The sequence below is a fragment of the Oncorhynchus masou genome, chromosome 29 (genome assembly GCF_036934945.1).
Source record: "Oncorhynchus masou masou isolate Uvic2021 chromosome 29, UVic_Omas_1.1, whole genome shotgun sequence".
NCBI lineage: Eukaryota > Metazoa > Chordata > Actinopteri > Salmoniformes > Salmonidae > Oncorhynchus > Oncorhynchus masou.
Window position 1 is genome coordinate 60,977,068 of NC_088240.1, and position 22,579 is coordinate 60,999,646.

The 22,579-nt window shown below is 41.9% G+C and overlaps 1 protein-coding gene across 3 annotated transcripts; it reads right to left on the minus strand.

The window, feature by feature from the left end:
• Window positions 1-408: 408 nt before the first annotated feature.
• Window positions 409-22,315, minus strand: LOC135520167 (putative leucine-rich repeat-containing protein DDB_G0290503). Of its 3 annotated transcripts, none has more exons than XM_064945524.1 (11): window positions 22,220-22,315; window positions 20,993-21,219; window positions 19,910-20,911; window positions 19,358-19,510; window positions 17,908-17,985; window positions 15,530-15,646; window positions 13,670-13,819; window positions 13,280-13,447; window positions 2,137-2,328; window positions 1,680-1,871; window positions 409-1,571 (listed from the first exon to the last, which is right to left on the minus strand). In XM_064945524.1, exons 4-11 carry the CDS (start codon window positions 19,448-19,450, stop codon window positions 1,467-1,469), a joined length of 1,095 nt encoding a protein of 364 aa, XP_064801596.1. In that variant the 5' UTR covers window positions 19,451-19,510; window positions 19,910-20,911; window positions 20,993-21,219; window positions 22,220-22,315; the 3' UTR covers window positions 409-1,466. The 3 variants fall into 3 exon arrangements, with proteins under 3 accessions (XP_064801596.1, XP_064801595.1, XP_064801594.1); XM_064945523.1 differs by adding an exon at window positions 16,415-16,535 and having other exon boundaries at window positions 19,358-20,911; XM_064945522.1 differs by having other exon boundaries at window positions 19,358-20,911.
• Window positions 22,316-22,579: the final 264 nt, after the last annotated feature.

The following is a 22,579-nucleotide window of genomic DNA, read 5'->3' on the forward strand; positions in this document are numbered from 1 at the left end:
AGTTTCCAAGTAACCAGAAACCATGGTCCTGCTTGTGATTGGACAATAGGCCAGTCAGTTGTGAGGGGCGGTCATGTCTAAATGAAATCCAGCTTTTGTCAAAATTACGTCAAATGTTTTTGTTTTTTAAAACTAACCCTAACCCTTTTCCTGACTTTATCCTAATTCTCAACTGCCACGTTAATTCTAACCTACTGCGTACATTTTCCTAAGCCGGCTACAAAAAGTACATTCTGACAAACGCTGGATCCCTTCTCGCCATGACCGTTTACTGGGGATCATATTCCGAGTGTGAAGTACATAAATACATAGCATATGAGACACCCGCGGGTCATGAAAGTCCCTTTGATCATCCATGACATAGGCAACAAAATACATGCAATGAAAACAGACTACATTCAATCATTTTGATCAAAAAGTGAGGTTTATTTCTCAATCTCACAAAGACTTAAATTGAAAACATGGCAGCAAAACCCCAAAAGACAGGCAGTAGGTCGAATACAAAATGAAAAAAAGGAAACAGAACATTAAAAGACAGAACATAAAAACAAGACAGACATAAAATTATTAACCTTTTCCAAAAATAAACATATCAAACCATTCTGAAGTAAAAATAAACCCCCCAAAAAGTCCAAATAAATATTTTGGGGTCAAAAATATTAACCCCTTCATGACAATCAAAATACCAAGCAGTATGATGTAATCGAATGTGTAAAGAAAATGGCAGAATGAATAAAATAACCAAAATGGCACATTCAGAAAAAATAATAATACAGAACTTACAGTATGAGACAAATAAAGAAAGCTTTTGGGAAACTGCAACTTCAAACGGTCCAAATTCAACACAATAATAATCCCCCTTCTGATAGCATTTATCAATTAGGTTGCACTACACTATGCCCTGAAGGACACATTAACAAATCTCATGACACATTTCCCTATGTCCCATGCTAGTAGTTAGTCAATGTCTGACATTGCCCAGAGTGTATTTTGAATTTGCATAAATTGTACTCTCAGTCAATGAAAGGATTTGATTGAACCATCTGTATTGATATATTTCATTGACAGAGTACCATTTAAGCAAATTCAACATATACTTTAGTCCATGTCAGACATTAACTACTAGCATACTTCATCAATGAAATCAGTGAATATGAATACACAAATAAGAATGATGCCAAAATGGAGCAATAACATTATCATTATTGACAAATATCCAGTCAGGAGTTTTGTAAAGGACATAAATTGTTTTAACACAAAAACCAAGGCTTGCCTGCCAAGGGAAGATCAACTACTGCAAATGTGTAAAACACAACCTTTTAAATAGGCCTACATATAATTGTAGTTAGTAGTAAACTACCTGTGGTGCAAGAAAGTGCTGGTTCATGCAACTCATCTATATAAAATGTGCATTGTACCTTCATGGTTCCACATTTTTTGCTCTCTCACTATCTTCTTTGTCTTTTTCATAATGTGTGTTTGACAGCAATCATGGGTTCAAATTTGTTCAGCAGGTTCTGTTGAAGTTCTTTGAGTAGATGATCCCGTTCCTCGGAATCCAGGAGAACTTGCTAAATAAAACAGGTTAACAAATCAAAATATTACGTGTTAATTTGGTCCACTCTTTAGTGCTTTTCTAAGGTCAAGTATGGACATATCTCGCTCATGTACGGACATACCTCAATGAGTTTGTCTCTCTTCTCCAGGCTCTCCCTCAATTTCCTCTCCTCCCGCTCTTTGTCCTCCTTTTCGCTCCGCCAGGCTCGCTGTGTCTCCTTGTTCTCGATCCCTCTCTCTCTCAGGTCGTTGCGTGTGTCGTTGAGTTGCTTTGACAGTGAAGACACCGTCTGACTATGATTCTGCTGTTGCTCCTTGAGAAGGGGGAAAGATGGGAAGAGGGGAAAGGTATGGGTTCAAATGACCAAACTGTATTATAGGCTTGGTATTTTAGGTACCTCACTGAAGATGACCTGAATTGTGTAAAAGACAATGGAAGACAGAACACATCTCCGTATATAGAGGGAGCATCTTACTCGTCTTAAATGGCTTCCTCTTCACTGATATGAGCTTCCTCTTCACTGATATGAAAGACAGGGATTAGTGAAAGCATCCACTACCATTCTTGTTTTCACTCACCTGCACTATGCCCTGATAGTCCTGAAGGGCGGTGGTGAGTTTGGAGACCTCCCGGCACATGGTAGCGCTGTGCTCCTCTCTGTCCTGAAGCCAGGCTATCACCAGGCTCTCCTTCTCCTCCAGCTGAGAGGCCAGAGCCCCCACTGCCCCGCCTCCTGATACCCCTTGGCTAATCACAGAGTCCGACAGTGCCTGGGGGAAATTATAACAAATAATGAGGAAAGTCTACCTGAGGAGCAACATGTAGAATTTTTGCATTGTAATTTCAGAAAACATCCATAAAGTAGCTGCAGTAATAGTGGGTGAAAAATATATATTTTGGGCCAATACAAAATTGCATTTTAAAATGCAGACTTTCTATTTGACAACAAAAGCCAGATCAGTTTCTGTAATCAATATGGGGGAATAAACTAGAGCTGGGACAACAGACATTGCATTACTCCTACCGAAGTATTTTGTGTACGTCGGTAATATTCTAGAATTTTGCTATACAACATTCCTGTAGATTGTTTTAAAACTATTATTTGGTTAACAGTAATAGCCTATGCATTATGTTGATTCCTGCTTTAAAAGTATCTGCCTGTCCCTGTTTCGTGGTCGGCTGCTATGTGAGTGAGCCACTCTCACTCCCTCTCCCCACATTGTGCAAGGAGAAATGGAACAATACAGACATTTCATATTTGGAGCAACTTTGAAATTTGGAGTAAAGTGTTGGTCCCATGTTGCATAAGCTGAAAAAAGATCCCATATGCACAAAAAGCTTATTTCTCTCAAATTTTGTGCACAAATGTGTTTATATCCCTGTTCGTGAGAATTTCTGGCAGGTGTAGCATATCAAGAAGCCTATTAGAAAGCATGATCATTACACAGACAATAAAAGGCCACACTGAAATGTGCATTTGTCACAAAATAATGCCACAGAGGTCTCAAGTTCAGGGAGTGTGCAATTGGCATGCTGACTGCACTAGAGCCGTTGCCAGAGAATTGAATGTTCATTTCTCTACCATAAGCCGCCTCCAACATCATTTTAGGGAATTTGGCAGTACGTCCAACTGGCCTCACACCACCTGTTTGGCAACGTGTTGGCAAGCGTTTTGCTGATGTCAACGCTGTGAACACAGTGCTCCATGGTGGTGGTGGGTTTATGGTAGAGAGAGAGAGAGAGAGGTCGAGAGAGAGAGGCCGAGAGAGAGAGGCCGAGAGAGAGAGAGAGAGAGGCCGAGAGAGAGGCCGAGAGAGAGAGAGAGGCCGAGAGAGAGAGAGAGGTCGAGAGAGAGGTCGAGAGAGAGAGAGATTTGCTGGGAGGTCGTGAGAGAGAGAGAGATTTGCTGGGAGGTCATTAGAGAGAGAGAGATTTGCTGGGAGGTCATTAGAGAGAGAGATTTGCTTTGAGGTCATGAGAGAGAGATTTGCTGGGAGGTCATGAGAGAGAGATTTGCTGGGTCATTAGAGAGAGATTTGCTGGGAGTCATTAGAGAGAGAGATTTGCTGGGAGTCATTAGAGAGAGAGATTTGCTGGGAGGTCATTAGAGAGAGAGATTTGCTGGGAGGTCATTGCAGAGTTTTGCTAGAGATTTTTCTGGGAGGTCATTGCAGAGATTTTGCTGGGAGTTCATGGCTGAGAGTTGGTATGTTTTGTGAGTTTGTTGCTCAGATAGAGCTTATTTGATGTCCTTTGTTTCTTAGTTTGTTTGTGAAATTGTTTAATATTCTGTTTCATTTGTTCCCAGGGGGGAAGGGGAAGGCACCTAGGGAGTGCTTAGGCAAGAGGCCCGTGGGCATACATATACCCGTAGTATATTTGCTGTCTAGGCACACTAGGTAAGACCTGGGCGGACCACCTCCTTGTATTTTGGTTAGGGCACCAGGTGGTGCTAAATTAGGTAAGTAGTGGGTAGGCAGGTAAGATAGGAGAGGGGGGGCTTTGAGATTTACTTTCTTTGCTTTGGTTCCTTCCAGCCCCTTTTCCCCATATTACCGTGTGAAGGAATAAAGTCCTGGTAAACGGTACCACATTCTGCCTGTTGTCAGTCTTTCTTGCACCTACAGTCCATACCTTTTTCACTTCACGGAGAGTTTAGTTGTAGCAGGGTGTTGCGTTTCCTCTTCATAGAGGCGTGCGTAACACATGGCAATATGTTGGCAAAAGAAAATCTCTCATATATATAAAACACATACACACAGTACCAGTCAAATGTTGACACCTACTCATTCAAGGGTTTCTTTATTTTTACAATTTTCTACATTGTTGAATAATAGTGAAGAAATCAAAACTATGAAATAACACATCATGTAGTAACCAAAAAAGTTTGCATATTTTAGATTCTTCAAAGTAGCCACCCTTTGCCTTGATGACAGGCTTGCACACTCTTGGCATTCTCTCAACCAGCTCCATGAGGTTGTAGCGGTATTTCTTAGAGGGGTAAAGAAATATTTTGTTTGGGCGCCAGGCAGGTATTAACCATGCCGAAAGGAAAAGAGTAGAATAGAGAGAGTACCACTACCAGACCCACACACATCAGAAGAGACTGCCTAGTGTGTAGCCTGTTTACCAGGTAGCCAGTGGAGAGAAAAGAGAATACACACCATATAAAACCCACATCACAGCACAGGGGTAACCCCAACAAGAATACCTCATACAATAATACTAATAATGGCAGAGCAATTAAACAGCAACTTCATACAAGAACGAACCCAGTCATCAAGAGGATTTGCAATAATCTGTATTATTTTCTAGTGGATGAGTGCAGAGGATATGAATTTGGGGGGTGTTCATCGACACAACAAAGGCCTTAAAAATGTCCACAGTCTTCTCGGCCACATGTCATTAGTACACCTCACCTCAATACAGTTCACATAACAATACACAACTTGCAAGCAACCTCCCTTTTAACTAAAATGTCCATCAAAATACTTCTGGCAGGGCAATAATAGTCCAGCTCTAATGAACGTCAATGGGAAGTGCATTTGAAAAATAGAGAGTCTGTTGCAGGGTAAAGCACTGGAACGAGAGGGAAGAGAAAGCGAGAGAAAAAGAGAAATCTTAGCTGTGGTCTTCAGGCTTGCCGGTGTACGGTCTGACTGTCCGATGGTTTGTATGTTAAAGCTTCGCAACAAAGTTGCTACTAATCCATGCGATCCATAATGGGCGCGGTCCCAAACAAAAACAACCACGATCTAAAGCGATCACAACGGTGATTGAGTTAAATACTTTATAAACTACAAACGCTGAAAACAAACAACTTCTGCAGCACAGCACACAAAATCAAACTGTCGCGCCAGCCAAGAGCCCCTCCCCAAAGAGCTGAATGAGCTCTCTTTATTTCCTCCTTCCTTACTGCTCATGCGCTCTTAAAGTTGCAGTGCACGATGAAGGCTCCGAGCAGATTTCGCCACAAGGTAGTCACCTGTAATGCATTTCAATTAACAGGTGTGCCTTGTTAAAAAGTTCATTTCTGGAATTTCTTTCCTTCTTAATGCGTTTGAGCCAATCAGTTGTGTTGTGACAAGGTCGGGGTGGTATACAGAAGATAGCCCTATTTGGTAAAAGGGAAAGTCCATATTATGTCAAGAACTGCTCAAAAAAGCAAAGAGAAACGACAGTCCATTACTTTCAGAATGAAGGTCAGTCAATGTGGAACATTTCAAGAACATTGAAAGTTTCTTCAAGTGCAGTCGCAAAAACCATCAAGCGCTATGATGAAACAGACTCGTGAGGACCGCCACAGGAAAGGAAGACCCAGAGTTATCTCTGCTGCAGAGGACAAATTCATTAGAGTTACCAGCCACAGAAATTGCAGCCAAATAAATGTTTCAGAGTTTAAGTAGCAGACATCAACATCAATTGTTCAGAGGAGACTGTGAATCAGGCCTTTATGGACAAATTTCTGCAAAGAAACTAAATAACACCAATAAGAAGAAGAGACTTGCTTGGTCCAAGAAACATGGATGGAAATCTGTCCTTTGGCTTGTGAATTCCAAATTTGAGATGTTTGGTTCCAACCGCCGTGTCTATGTGAGATGCAGAGTAGATGAACGGATGATCTCCGCATATGTGGTTCCCACCATGAAGCATGGAGGTGGTGGTGTAATGGTGCTTTGCTGGTGACACGGTCTGTAATTTATTTAGAATTCAAGGCACACTTAACCAGCATGGCTACCACAGCATTCTGCAGTGATACACCATCACATCTGGTTTGCGCTTAGTGGGACTATCATTTATTTTTCAACAGGACAATGATCACACACCTCTAGGATGTGTAAGGGCTATTTTACCAAGGAGAGTGATGGACTGCTGCATCAGATGACCTGGCCTCCACAATAATCCAACCTCAACCCAATTGAGATGGCTAGGGATGAGTTGGACCACAGAGTGAAGGAAACTCCTTCAAGACTGTTGGAAAGGCATTCCAGGTGTAGCTGGTTGAGAGAATGCCAAGTGTGCAAAGTAGTCAAGGCAAACAGTGGCTACTTTGACAAATCTAAAATATATTATGATTTGTTTAAGACTTTTTTAGTTACTACATGAATCCATGTGTGTTATTTCATAGTTTTGATGTCTTCCCTACGATTCTTCAATGTAGACAATAGTAAAAAATAAAGAAAAACTCTGGAATGAGTAAGTGTGTCCAAACTTTTGACTGGTACTGTATATGCACAAAGAGCCAAAACATAAATCTGATCATTCTGGATCCTATTTTGACAGGTTGCACATCAAAATGCATCAAAATGCATATCAATCATGCATTCCCTGAACATGTTAGATAAATAGCTTACTTTTTAAATATTAGGCTACCATCTCAGTTGACTTACATAGCACTGTAAAACTGTGTCTAGAGCCCTGGCGCTAATGCAAAGTAGCTGTACATTAAAACAATGTTTTATTGTTGTAGAAATGTTCCCTCAATTTTTGGGGGGACTGAGCAAATGTTTGGTCTTGTTAGAGGAAACTTGAACCGTGTGAGAATTTTGTGCAACTTCTGGTGCACGTTTACAGTGAACACTGAGACTGTCCCCTTACAGTTTTAGACAGTAGCCAATAGGTTATTGTGGCTATTTGAGCATAACGTAGGCACACCAACAAAACGGTGCGAATCCCATAACATTTTAACATGGAAATAGCTTTTGATTTCTATGATATAGCTAACAGTAGCCTATATTTGCTGTTCAGGCCTACATTGCATGAGACTTTTAAAACCTTTTTACATTATGAAGGGCTTGACATTTATTCATGACTTTTTACCGGGCCTGTAACAACATTGGCCAAATAGGTGACTGTACATTGCATTTTAATGTGTTGTATGATTCAAGAAACCACTTTACAAAATAAAATGTATTATTATTACCATATAGAGAATTAGACAATGTGGGCTACCCCTCTGTCTATTAGCTTATTTGTATATTCAAGCCCGTCTCAAAATACAACAATACCCCTTTAGGCATACGCTTTTAACCAAGACAGCTTGAAATGTGGCCAACATGTTTTGTGTTCTTGTTGGAAGCAGTAACTCCCCCATTGCTGACCTATACTTATCTATAACTGGGCTAATAACTTGGTAACTAGCAAAGAATATCAACAAATGTGCATATGCGCTCTGTGGTCTGATCTGTACTGAAAAGCTCAAGACCGATAATGGGCGACACCCGCCTATATAATTCTATTCCATTGGGCAAAATCAGAGACTCAATCTTGCAAAGTTAGATTTGTTTTGGTTTGTTGCATTGAAAATGGATTGATATAATGTTGATACGATCACAGAAAAAAACTAAGTACAAACTAATGGGGCGAACTGCGTTAATTGCGTCTCTGTGCGGCATTGCTATTTATTCTTAGTTTAGAGCGAACATCGCGTTGTAATCTATTTATTGTTATCAAGCAAAATAGTTATTCGTCACATTGTGACTTTTTGTCCATATCGCCCAGCTCTTAGAACCCTCTTCCACCACTAATAGGCGTGGTCATCTCCTTCTCAAGCACAAGGCAGCCAACGTAGAAATCGCTCTGTCATTTCCTGGTTGCTAAAATTCTACACTCTTCGAACTATTTCAGTTTATGTGAGAAAACATGCACTGAATAGTTCATTATCATTAGTATCATTGTACCATCTACATCGCAGTGAAATATATACGACTGTTTGAAGTTGGTGGACGAAAGTGAAAGTAAAATAGTCGCCACCATGGTCCATGCTATCCGGGATCCTTTGATGTCGGATAGCACTAACCTCTCCACCGTATTGCAGGGAACTGGTATGCGTGGGAGTGGGGAAGTTGTTTATATTCAGCCTAAGTGTTGTTGCAATTCGCCTAGCTCCCACATCGGTGAGACAATCGACATGTAGCACCTTTAACTTGAATATCAGAGGTCAGTGCATGTAGCACTGGTGAATGCAGCACCTGACACAAACAATTGTGGGCACACTAAAAAGAGATACCTGGAATCAATTATATTTAGATCAGGAATGGTCAAACGAAGAGTTATTCAATTTACTCAAAACACTATATTTCAAGACATCTGGGTCTGTATTCACAAAGCGTCTCAGAGTAGGAGTCCTGATCTAAATCCTACAGCACGTGCACCGAAATACAAAAAGTGTAGACTTCATCGTGAAATGCTTACTTACAAGCCCTTAACCAACAGTGCAGTTCAAGAACAAGAAAATATTTACCAAGTGGGCTAAAATAAAAAGAAACAATAACAAGGCTATATACAGGGGGGTACCAGTACCGAGTCAGTGTGCAGGGGGTACAGGCTAGTTGAGGTAATCTGTACATGTAGGTGGGGTTGAAGTGACTATGCATAGGTAACAAACAAACAGCAAGTAGCAGCAGTGTACAAAAGGGAGGGGGGGGGGGTCAATGTAAATTGTCCAGTGGTGATTTTTATGAATTGTTCAGCAGTCTAATGGCTTGGGGGTAGAAGTTGTTGAGGAGCCTTTTGGTCCTAGACTTGGTGCTCCGGTACTGCTTGCGGACCCTTGCCAATTCTTTTCAGTCTCCTGAAGGGGAGTAGGTTTTGTCGTGCCCTCTTCACAACTGTCTTAGAGTGTTAGGACCCTGATAGATCATTGGTGATGTGGACATCAAGGAACTTGAAACTCTCGACCTGCTCCACTACAGCCCCGTCAATGTTAATGGGGGTCTGTTCGGCCCGCCTTTTCCTGTCGTCCAAGATCAGCTCCTTTGTCTTGCTCACATTGAGGGAGGTTGTTGTTCTGGCACCACACTGCCAGTTCTCGGACCTCCTCCCTATAGGCCGTCTCATCGTTGTCGGTGATCAGGTCTACCACTGTTGTGTCGTCAGAAAATGTAATGATGGTGTTGTAGTTGTGTACAGGAGGGGTCTAAGTACACACCCCTGAAGGGCCCCAGTGTTCAGAATCAGTGTGGCAGACATGTTGTTGCCTACTCTTACCACCTGGGGACAGTCTGTCAGGAAGTCCAGGATCCAGTTGCAGAGGGAGGTGTTTAGTCCCAGAGTCCTTAGCTTAGTGATGAGCTTCATGGGCACTATGATGTTGAATGCTGAGCTGTAGTCAATGAACAGCATTCTCACATATGTGTTCCTTTTGTCCAGGTGAGAAAGGGCGTTGTGGAGTGCGATTGAGATTGCGTCATCTGTGGATCTGTTGGGGCGGTATGCGAAATGGAGTGGGTCTTGAGTAGAGGTCGACCGATTAATCGGAATGGCCGATTAATTAGGGCCGGTTTCAAGTTTTCATAACAGTCGGAAATCGGTATTTTTGGGCGCCGATTTTGCCCATTTTTTAAACCTTTATTTAACGAGGCAAGTCAGTTAAGAACACATTCCTATTTTCAATGACGACCTAGGAACGGTGTGTTAACTGCCTTGTTCAGGGGCAGAACGACAGATTTTCATCTTGTCAGCTCCGGGGATCCAATCTTGCAACCTTACAGTTACCTAGTCCAACGCTATAACCACCTGCCTCTCGTTGCACCCCACGAGGAGACTGCCTGTTACGCAAATGCAGTAAGCCAAGATAAGTTGCTCGCTCGCATTATACTTATAAAAATCAATCATAATCACTAGTTGTAACTACACATGGTTGATGATATTACTAGTTTATCTAGTGTCCTGCGTTGCATATAATCGATTCAACACTGGGGGATGATTTAACAAAAGCGCATTTGCGAAAAAAGCACAATGGTTGGACGACTGTACCTAACCATAAACACCAACGCCTTTCTTAAAATCAATACACAGAAGTATATATTTTTAAACCTGCATATTTAGCTAAAAGAAATCCAGATTAGCAGGCAATATTAACTAGGTGAAATTATGTCACTTCTCTTGCGTTCATTGCACGCAGAGTCAGGGAATATGCAACAGTTGGGCAGCCTGGCTCGTTGAACTAATTTGCCAGAATTTCGTGTAATTATGACAACATTGAAGGTTGTGCAATGTAACAATAATATTTAGACTTAGGGATGCCACCCATTAGATAAAATACAGAACGGTTCCGTATTTCAAAATTATAGTTTCCGGATTCGACCATATTAATGACCAAAGGCTCATATTTCTGTGTGTTATGTTATAATTAAGTCTGATTTGATAGAGCAGTCTGACTGAGCAATGGTAGGCAGCAGGAGGCTCGTAAGCATTCATTCAAACAGCACTTTTGTGCATTTTGCCATCAGCTCTTCACAAGCACAGCGCTGTTTATGACTTCATGCCTATCAGCCTAATGGCTGGTGTAACCGATGTGAAATGGCGAGCTAGTTAGCGGGGTGCGATAGCGTTTCAAACGTCACTCGCTCTGAGACTTGGAGTAGTTATACCCCTTGCTCTGCAAGGGCTGCGGCTTTTGTGGAGCGATGGGTAACGCTGCTTCGAGTGTGGCTGTTGTCGATGTGTTCCTGGTTCGAGCCCAGGTAGGGGCAAGGAGAGGGACGGAAGCTTTACTGTTACACTGGCAATACTATAGTGCCTATAAGAACATCCAATAGTCAAAGGTATATGAAATACAAATGGTACAGAGAGAAATAGTCCTATAAATACTATAACTACAACCTAAAACCTCTTACTTTGGAATATTGAAGTCTCATGTTTAAAGGAACCACCAACTTTGATATGTTCTCATGTTCTGAGCAAGGAACTCAAACGTTAGCTTTTTTACATGGTACATATTGCACTTTTACTTCTCCAACACTTTGTTTTTGCATTATTTAAACCACATTGAACATTATTTATTTGAGGCTAAATGGATTTTTATTGATGTATTATATTAAGTTAAAATTAGTGTTCATTCATTATTGTTGTAATTGTCATTATTACAAATAAATAAAATGTAAATGTTTATTTAAATTTTTATTAAATAGGCCGATTAATCGGTATCGGCTTTTTTTGGTCCTCCAATAAACGGTATCGGCATTGAAAAATCATAATCGGTCAACCTCTAGTCTAGGGTGTCCGGGAGGATGCTGTTGATGTGAGCCATGACCAGCCTTTCAAAGCACTTCGTGGCTACAGACGTGAGTGCCACGTGGCAGTAATCATTTAGGTAGGTTACCTTCGTTTCCTTGGGCACAGGGACTATGGTGGTCTGCTTGAAACATGTTGGTATTTCAGACTCGGTCAGGGACAGGTTGAAAATGTCAGTGAAGACACTTGACCGTTGGTCTGTGCATGCTTTGAGTACACGTCCTGGTAATCAGTCTGGCCCATAGCTTTGTGAATGTTGTTAACCTGTTTAAAGGATTTGTTCACATCAGCTACCGAGAGCGTTATCACACATCTATCCAGAACAGCTGGTGCTCTAGTGCATGCTTCAGTGTTGCTTGCCTCGAAGTGAGCATAAAAGGCATTTAGCTCGTCTGGTTGGCTCGTGTCACTGGGCGGCTCGGGTCTGGGTTTCCCTTTCAAGTCCGTAATAGTTTTTGAGCCTTGCCACATCCGACGAGCGTCAGAGCTGGTGTAGTAAGATTCAATCTTAATCCTGTATTGATGCCCTGCTTGTTTGATGGTTTGTCTGAGGGCATAGCGGGATTTCTTATAAGCGTCCGGATTGGCCTCCCACTCCTTGAAAGCGGCAGCTCTAGCCTTTAGCTCGATGCAGATGTTGACTAATCCATGGCTTCTGGTTGGGATATGTATGTACAGTTACTGTGGGGACAACGTCATAGATGCACTTATTGATGAAGCTGATGACTGGAGGTGGTGTTCTCCTCAATGCCATTAGATGAATCCTGGAACATATTCCAGTCTGTGCTAGCAAAACAGTCCTGTAGTGTAACATCTGCGTCATCTGACCACTTCCGTATTAAGCGACTGGTACTTCCTGCTTTAGTTTTTGCTTGTAAGCCGTAATCAGAATTATGGTCAGATTTGCCAAATGTATGGTGGGGGAGAGCTTTGCATGCATCTCTGTGTGTGGAGTAAAGGTGGTCTCTGATTTCCCCCCTGGTTGCACATGACACGCTGGTAAAAATTTGGTAAAACTGATTTAAGTTTGCCTGAATTAAAGTCCCTGGCCACTAGGAGCGCCGCTTCTGGGTGAGCATTTTCTTCTTTGTTTATAGCCTTATAGAGTTGGTTGAGAGCGGTCTTAATGCCAGCTTCGTTTTGTGGTGGTAAATAGACGGCAATGAATAATACAGATGAGAACTCTTCATAGATAATGTGGTCTGCAGCTTATCATATGGTACTCAACCTCAGGCGAGCAATACCTCAAGACTTCTTTAATATTAGACATCACGCACCATCTGTTATTGACAAAAAGACACCTCCCCACCCCTCATCTTACCAGAGGTAGCGTCTCTGTTCTGTCGTTGCATGGAAAATCCCGATAGCTCTATATTGTCCGTATCTTCATTCAGCCATGTCTCGGTGAAACATAAGATGTTACAGTTTTTAATGTCCCGTTGGTAGGATAATCTTAACAGGAGGTCATCAATTTTATTTTCCAATGATTGTACATTAGCAAGAAGAATGGAAGGCATTGGGAGTTTACTCGCTCGCCTCCGGATTCTCAGAAGGATCCCCGATCTGTGTTCCCTTTTCCGGTGTCTTTTCTTCACGCAAAAGGTGTGGATCTGGGCCTGTTCCAGTGAAAGCAGGATATCCTTCTCGTCGGACCTAATTTAATTCAACGTATAGAGATACTGTATGTTGATGTGATCCCCTCACCTGCATGTCTTTCTGAGAGCTTTCTAGCGCCTCCTTCAGGCAGAGGAGAAGTGACCCTTTCTCCTGTAGGACTGCTTTGAGGGCCAGGTCCCGCTGTCTCCACACTTCCTTCTCCTTCTGCACCTCCTGCTGCACTCGCTCCTTCTCAACCAGCGCCACTCTCAGTTCCTGGGGGTTAGAAGAAAAAAAACAAAGCCCTTATGTGAGAAATTTCTAGTAACACCTTTGACTGAGTGACTATAGTGTATCCCACACAATGTTGCCTTTGTTAATGAAAGTGAGTGAATACATCTGAGTGTGTGTGTGTACTTGTTCTACAGCAACTGCCATACACTGGTAGCACAGCAATCACATGTGTGTGTGTGTGTGTGTGTTCAACTTCAGACTCACATTGATGATGTACTGGTTACATTGGAGTACAGTGTTAAGTGTGGAGAGGTCTTTCTCCCGGTCTCTCCCAGCCTTCTGCAGTGCCTCCAGCTCGCTCTCCATCCTCTTCTCCTTCTCACTCATCTCTGAGCGCAGAGCCTCCAGGGCTTGCTAAAGATGAGGGAGAACATAAGACATCAGCAAAATAACCTTGTACAGAAATGCTCTATATCCCGTATTATACAACAGGTGGGTCTAATCCTGAATACTGATTGCTTAAGACCGCATACCAGTCGGTATCTATTCCACAAATTGCCACCAGCTAAATATATGATGTTAAAATGCCTATATACTTTGTTCCATCTGATTGCGCAATCCACTGTCTCATCAACCTCAACCTATAAACTTGATCTAGACATTATCTCAGATTTATTTAACTAACAATTTGTTTTCAACAGCGGAGATTCGTATAAACCTTGCAGTCTGTCTTGCGACATTTGCAAAATTGTTTCAATATTGAAATACCATATCCAGCTGTCCCATAGTAATGAGCCATTTCTCCATTTCTCTGCCAATTGAAATCATCTGGAGTCATTTTTATGGATACAGTGGGGCAAAAAAGTATTTAGTCAGCCACCAATTGTGCAAGTTCTCCCACTTAAAAAGATGAGGCCTGTAATTTTCATCATAGGTACACTTCAACTATGACAGACAAAATGAGAAAAAAAATCCAGAAAATCACATTGTAGGATTTTTAATTTATTTATTTGCAAATTATGGTGGAAAATAAGTATTTGGTCAATAACAAAAGTTTATCTCAATACTTTGTTATATACCCTTTGTTGGCAATGGCAGAGGTCAAACGTTTTCTGTAAGTCTTCACACACTGTTGCTGGTATTTTGGCCTATTCCTCCATGCAGATCTCCTCTAGAGCGGTGATGTTTTGGGGCTGTTGCTGGGCAACATGGACTTTCAACTCTGTCTGTCATAGTTGAAGTGTACCTATGATGAAAATTACAGGCCTCTCATCTTTTTAAATGTTGAGAACTTGCACAATTGGTGGCTGACTAAATACTTTTTAGCCCCACTGTATATATAAAAAATGTCAATTGAAAAAGTTAAAACAAAATGCAAATTTGCAGTCTTTTCAGCTTCAGTTTGAAGTGATTGTGTTACGGTAGCTGTGTAGTTGGCTAGCTCCCCTGAACAATAGTGTCCTGACAAGTGAGCACATTTTCTATGCCAAGGGAAATCGCACCGAATTAGCTCATTGTTATGGATGTATCCAAATAAATGTCACTAGAAAACAGCTTAAACAAAAGCAGCTATTTTTGCTGTTAGTCTGGCTGCACTTGACTGTAAGTTAGCCGTAGGTTGCTTGCAAGCAAGGGATAAGAACGTTGCCAGCCGGTATGGCAATGGAACATTTATAACGAATGACTGGGTCGCGTCCATAGATACAGAACAAGTAGAGTGAACGACTGGGTCGCGTCTCTAACAACCCTAGATGTGTGTTGGGACTATATCTTGTGGAATGATGAAATGAATCAAAATAACATTTAATGAAAATATGTTAATCATTATTTGAATATGTTGGTAACCCATTGTATTTAAAGTGATAATGCCAGAGAAGCTAGTGTTTGGAGGATATATTGGCACGGTTTGCCAGAGATGTCGTCTCGGGCCCAACAACACCCATACCAATATATCCTCCAAACACCGGCTTCTCTGGCATTATCACTTAAGTAATGTCATATTAAAAAAGGAAATAGTCACACATATTATTGTCCATGCTTTGACAGTCTACACAAGTTTATTTATTATTTTAAACCATTAGCTTATTCAAATCATAATCAAATGGGATCAATCTGAGCCCTCACCTTATTGTCGGAGAGAGTTTGTTTCAGATTGTCAGTGAGTGCCTGTGTTAGTCTGTCAGCCACGCCTGTCCCTGTCCCCACCTCAACACACATCTTCCTGATCAGACACATGCACTCCTGAGACAGACAGGGAGACAGGAAATTAATGTCTGATCATGGAATAACACAGCTTGTCCCAGAGATGGCTTCAGAAAAGGACTTGATGTGATATATGGAAAAAGAGATTTAATGATATCAATTACACCAGAATACAAAAACTGCATTTAAACAAATGTTGCAATGATAAATATTGAGACAATGATAGTTTAAGAAAACAGGGTTTGCCCCAACCACTCACGGTTGGATTGCTGTTACAGTGCTATTTGGGTTGATAATTAGATTTGTTCCGACATTTGATTTTATTTGTTTTTTAAAATTGATTATTTGTGTACCCATTTTACATTTTACTGCATTGTTAGGAGCTAGTAATATAAGCATTTCACTGCACCCGCTATAACATTAGCTAAACTGTGTACACAGCCAAATAAATGTGACAATAAAAACATTAAAATATATATATGTCAGTACCAGTCAAAAGTTTGGACACCTACTTACAAGGGTTTTAATTTATTTTTTTACCATTTTCTACATTGTAGAATAATAGTGGAGACATCAAAACTATGAAATAACACATATGGAAGCATGTAATAACTAAGTGTTAACGGTTAGGTTCTTCAAAGTAGCCACCTTTTGCCTTAATGCCAAGTGTGCAAAGCTGTCATCCTCTCAACCAGCTTCATGAGGTAGTCAACTACAATTATTTTCCAAAAGTCTTGAAGGAGTTCCGTACAAATGCTGAGCAATTGGCTGCTTTTCCTTCACTCCGCGGTCCAACTCATCCCTTACCATCTGAATTGGGTTGAGGTCGGGTGATTGTGGAGGACAGGTCATCTGATGCAGCACTCCATCACTCTCCTTCTTGGTCAAATAACCCTTACACAGCCTGGAGGCGTGTTGGGTCATTGTCCTGTTGAAAAACAAATGATAGTCCCACTATGCGCAAACAAGATCGGATGGTGTATTGCTGCAGAATGATGTGGGAGGCATGCTGGTTAAGTGTGCCTTGAATTCTAAATAAATCACAGACAGTGTCATTAGCCAAGCACCCCCACACCATTACACCACCACCTCCATGCTTCACGGTGGGAACCACACATGCGGAGATCATCATTTCACCTACTCCGCGTCTCACAAATACATGGCGGTTAGTACTAAAAATCTCAAATTTGGACTCATCAGACCCAAGGACAGATTTCCACTGTTCAAATATTCATTGCTCATGTTTCTTGGCCCAAGCAAGACTCTTCTTATTATTGGTGTCCTTTTGTTGTAGTTTCTTTGCAGCAATTCGACCACGAAGGCCTGATTCATGCAGTCTCCTCTGAACAGTTGATGTTGAGAGGTGTCTGTTACTTGAACTCTGTGAAGCATTTATTTGGGCTGCACTCTGAGGTGCAGTTAATTGTTGATTTCTGAGGCTGACAACTCTAAAGAACTTATCCTCAGCAGCAGAGGTAACTCTGGGTATTCCTTTCCTGTGGCGGCCCTCAAAAGAGCCAGTTTCATCATAGCGCTTGATGGATTTTGCGACTGCACTTGAAGAAACTTTCAATGTTATTGAAATGTTCCACATTGACTGACCTTCATTCTTAAAGTAATGATAGACTGTCATTTCTCTATTTGGTCTTTTACCAAAGAGTGCTATCTTCTGTATACCACCTCTACCTTGTCACAACACAAGTGATTGGATCAAGTGCATTAAGAAGGAAAGAAATCCCACAAATTAACTTTTAACAAGGCTTGCCTGTTAATTGAAATGCATTCCAGGTGACTACCTCATGAAGCTGGTTGAGAGAATTCCAAGAGTGTGCAAACCTGTCAAGGAAAAGGGTGGCAACTTTGAAGAATCTAAAATATACCATATATTTTAATTTGTTGACACTTTTTGGTTACTACATGATTCCATGTGTCTTATTTCATAGTTGTGATCTATTCACTATTATACTACAATGTAGAAAATAGTACAAATAAAGAATAACCCTGGAATGAGTAGGTGTGTCCAAACTTTTGACTGGTACTCTATATTAAACCGATTTGATTTATCTATTTGGCTATGTTATCTAAGGAAGTTTGCTCACCTGTATAAACTTTAGTGTTGAAAATTGCTAATACCACTATATCTTAAGTTAAATCTGGGAGTTTAAGAGCATGGGGTGTCCATGTTGTGATGGCAACATTCCACTAGCTCAGCCAGTGTCTCATTCCTGAGTGAAGTGGATCCCTGTGTTTTCAGCATGACTGCATTGTCTCCCCTCATAGAATCACTATGAATCACTCACCTGGATAACTCGGTCTCTGCTGTGCAGCGAATGCCCCAAACTCTGCAGAAGCAAGTTTCCACAGTCCTTCTGCGGCAACTGAAAAAGCCATAATCACAACATACACAGCACTTAGATGAAGGTTGTTAAGTCAACAGGAGGCTGGCATTGCTGCAGCGATATTAGGGCAGACTAGCCTGGTCCTAGATCCGTTTGTGTTGTCTTTCAAACTGATGACAATGACCACAGGCGTTGCCAAGACAGCACAAACAGATCTGGGACCAGGCTGGAACAGCAGACCTCTCCATTTTGAAGCCAGTGTCTTGTGGGTGATATATGCCACTATGTTACATCTGATGCTTTCAAAGAATGCAGGCAATCAGTTTGTATTCTTGTAATAGATTTAGAACACACATTATAAGCCTATAATCTGCCCTGCAAGTGCCAAGTGTGAAAGTTCCCCACCACAAAGCTTGATATACTGTAAGACCTCACACAGTGCATACAAATAATCCCAACGAAATATTTCCTTGTGTAGAGCTGGCTGTGGTGCTATTAATCGTCAAAGCTCTTCGTGGATTTACAGCTCCCATTCCCAGACTGAACTTGCTAATAGGGCTTTCTAAAATATCCCAAAAACTGGAACTCAAGCCAGACCTAGATCTCAGACGTGAATCTCATGAAATGAGAATCAGTTTGGGTAAGATGCCTTAACAGCTGGAGGTGAGGCCCAGACATGCTAGAACCATAGGTATGTGCCGGGTTGAATATCTTGAGTCTACTGTAAAGAGATAAGGTTAACAGACGCCACTAAGCAGCTGAGTAGCATGTTAATGATCTCTTTATGAAAAGACACCCTGAGCTGCTCCTCTAGTTGGAGAAGATTCCAGGGAGATGTGTGGTTGTGTGTGTGTGTGTGTGTGTGGTTATATGAACGCACCTGCATTAAGGAAAGAGGACACTCCCTGGTCCAGAGACCAAACAAACTGTAACACACCCATCATTCCTTGCATAATGCTTTATTTGTGCTTAGTCAATACAAGCCGGGCTTAAAGACATTGCTATCCAAGTTATTCTGAAGACGTGTGTTTGCGCACGCAAGTAAATGCAGAAGAAGCATGTTAGGGAAACTATGTTCAGGCCATTATATGGCTGTGCACCAGCTGACTAGGCCTATACCTGTTTATCGTGTATAAAATGTCAGCAGCCAGTTACCATGACAGGGAGTGTCAACCTTAGTTGTGTGTACGCAACCAAATTATCATGACACTTCCATTCCGCTCACCAATTTAAACTGTTTTCTTTCTCAATTGAGTTACTATAAATACTATGGACCGGTTCCCCGAATCTCCATTGAGAATGTTTTTTAGTCCATGACTGGGCTTCATTTGTGTCTGGGAATGCAGCTGAAAATGTCTAAACATGGGGGAATCAAGTAGAGTGAAAACTCAATAAACTACTCAGTGCTTACCTTAATCCAATCCTTTGGTCCACTGACATTGGTATCTGGTTTGGTTTTGGTCCTGTGTTTAAGCTCAGTTTCAAGGGTCTTGATGCGTGCCATAGCTTGATCAAGCTGTCCTCTCAACTGTCTGACTGCAAAGTGCACTCGGCCTGTATTGCTCTGAAATAAAAAATAAGAAAACTGCATTTTGTGAAAGACATAAATTGTCACTTTTAATTCTGTTAAAGTCCTATTCCTGTATTTATAAGTAAGAAAAGATTCAGAGTTGGACCTTTGTACTGGCTACAGACATGATAGATCCTAGATGACATATTACAGACCACTAAGTAAATATTTATACTCCGTGATCGACGGAGTGATCCACAGACTACAGGCAAGGCAACCTGTCGGAAAATCCTCATTTAGGGCAGAGATATTTTCCTGACCAGGGAATGGCTCACTTATAGGCTATGGGAACCCAAAGTGTTGTCGTCAGGAAACAATCCTGGTCCAACTCATAATAACTTCCTGTCGTTATTTGGTATGCTGGATTTTGATAGAATACAAGAGAAATCTCACCTCTCTGTGTAGTGGAATAAACTCGTCCCTCAATTCAGTCAAAACGTCATTGGACTCTCCAGCAACTTCCTCTCCTCCATTCTCCCGCTCTCCAAAATTCAGCACCCTTGTTACCTCAGGGGGATGTCTCACCTACCTCTCCTGAATATCGCCCTTCCCTCTTTACCAAAACGGGAATCTTACTCCCCGAAGGTGAATTGACAGGCTTTCCTTCAATACCTTTCAACTCTCTGAGGACCAGGAGTGACAAATCACCTGGAAAATAAAATGGATCACAGCAATCCAGTGAATCCAGTGATTGGATGGACTCAGTGCGAGAGGACGCTCGTAAGGAGAGAGTGGATCCAGCCAATGACGCTGGACTAGAGCTTAGCGACGGCACTCTTGACCAATGAAGAGGCATGCTCTGCGACTTATTCCTCGATAGGGCCAAGGGGGGAAAGGGTTGGAAGGGTAGGCGGCGGGGAACCCCACAAACTGACTCATAGGCGGAGTCGGACACCCTCAGAGAATCACATCCTTCACAATTTTTCCCCTTTGTGCATCTTTTCCCCGTTCTCCTGAAGTATGGACATGCGTCCCATTTCTCAGACCAGCACTCATACTCTGACAGGGCCATGTTCTCCTTCAACATTTCGTTGTAACCCTCTCTGTCTCCCATTCCCTCACCATCCTCCTCACTAGTGCTGCTCCTCATCCTGGAATCCTGAGGGTGTCGCTGGCAGTAAGCGCTACGTACCCACTGCCTGACCTTGTCCCTCTCCTGGGTCAACTTCTGAAGCCTCTCGGAGGATAAGACCCTCACTCTGGAAATGACAGAGTCAAACTTGAAAACCCGCTCTAGAACTGAAACACATTTGCCACACAAGAACTCCCCCCGCCCACTGCCCCGTGGTACGGGCTGGCCTAGTATGTGGGTCAGCACAGAGAGTAGGTCCATTGCTTTAGTGGGTGAGGACAGTGAGGAGAGAGACGTTGTGGAGCCAAGGGACATGGTGCTACCTTCAAAGTGGGAAAAGAAAACATTAGAACTGACATACACGCGCATACACGCACAGAAGTGCACACACACACACAGCTCACCCCAGGGGCTGCTTTGAGAAGACCTGGAGAGACTTCCTCTACCCGGTGAGTCTGATGGGGTCTGAGGCTGACCATCTTTCTTGTTCTGACCCCCAAAGAGCCATCGCCGTTGGTTACCGTGCAGGTCACCCCCACACACCAGACACCCCTCACCTTTGCCTCTGGAGGACATAGTAGACGGAAGGGCTAGAAAATCCCCTGATGTCCACAGAACGATCTTCAATATTCTGTTGGAATAAAGCAGAAAAGATTATTGGCTGCAGTCTTAACTAAATCTATTCTAAACCTTTTGATCATGGTGTAGAGAATGGTTGGATATCTAATCTTAGAATTACATTCTGTATAATTGCACTTGCTGGCAGTGACATTCAAAGGAGTTTTTCCAAGTCAGAACTAGGTTTTCAAAAGCTGGCTTCACTTTTGGCCCACTTATAAAAAGTTATCTGCTCTCACTAGTTTGCCGCTGAAGAGCTTCGATTTTTGCTTGCCTGTCAGTGCGCTTTAATATTATAGAGTGGATGTTTTGCTCAATGCGTTGACTCTTTTAGCACACAGTAGAAAACCTCAGCCGCCTACACGTCGACCTTGAGCCACGCTGACAGTACATTTCGCATAATGTCAAAGCGAAAAACAAGTATCAAACGTCCACGCTCTCTCCGCCATTCGTCTCACTGCTCGCTTGTACCGATCATTATGAACTGTCGGCTGCTGTTGTTTATTCCTATACAATATCAAAAGTTGACGGTTGTTGATTTATGTTGCAAGTGGTACACAACGTATAGCCAAGACCAATTACCTGTCTATGCAACCCTATTTTAAGCAACATAGGTGTGTAAATAAGTTTCATTCCGACAACGCGAAGTCCGTAACCACGAAAGTTATAGGCTACATGTTCACAGTTTGAATCAAGCAGTACGACTTTACCAAAATAATTTCGTCCTTTAGAGTTTGCCAAAAATCACAGATTTGTTTTCTATATCTCCACTTTTAGACCATCTGCATGCATAAAGCGTTTGCATGAGTACGGCTTATCTGTCTCTAGAAGTTAAATCTGGTTTCGCGCTCTAAACCCGATAAAGTTGGGAAGTATTAAATGCAAACTTGAAACCGGGTGGCATCCTCGGTGAAGTTAACCGAGTCCCATCTAAACGTTGTAAAACCATTCATGACTTTACCAATGACCACATGATTAAAAAGAAATACAATATATTTTTTAAAGTGTCTTACAATGTCAACCAGGAACTCGAGCGCACTGCAGAAGCCTACACCGGAAAGGAGCTGTGAGTGTGCGCTACCTTGCTGACGTCATTGGTCATACCTGGGGTGTATTCATTACGATGATTCTGTTGCGAAACGTTTCGTAAACGAAACGGAGAGGGACCTACTTTAATTTGTTAAATAGAAAATCTCTGTTTGGACTAATGATTACACCCGTTTTGAGAAGTGAATGGCCGTATGTCAGCAGTCTATTTGATTATTTTCATAAGCACACGTTTCATTGGTAATGTACAGTGTTAGAGCTCCTCCCTCAACTAATAGCAACAATGGAATGGAATTCCAGTTCATGCAACATTATAGATAACATTT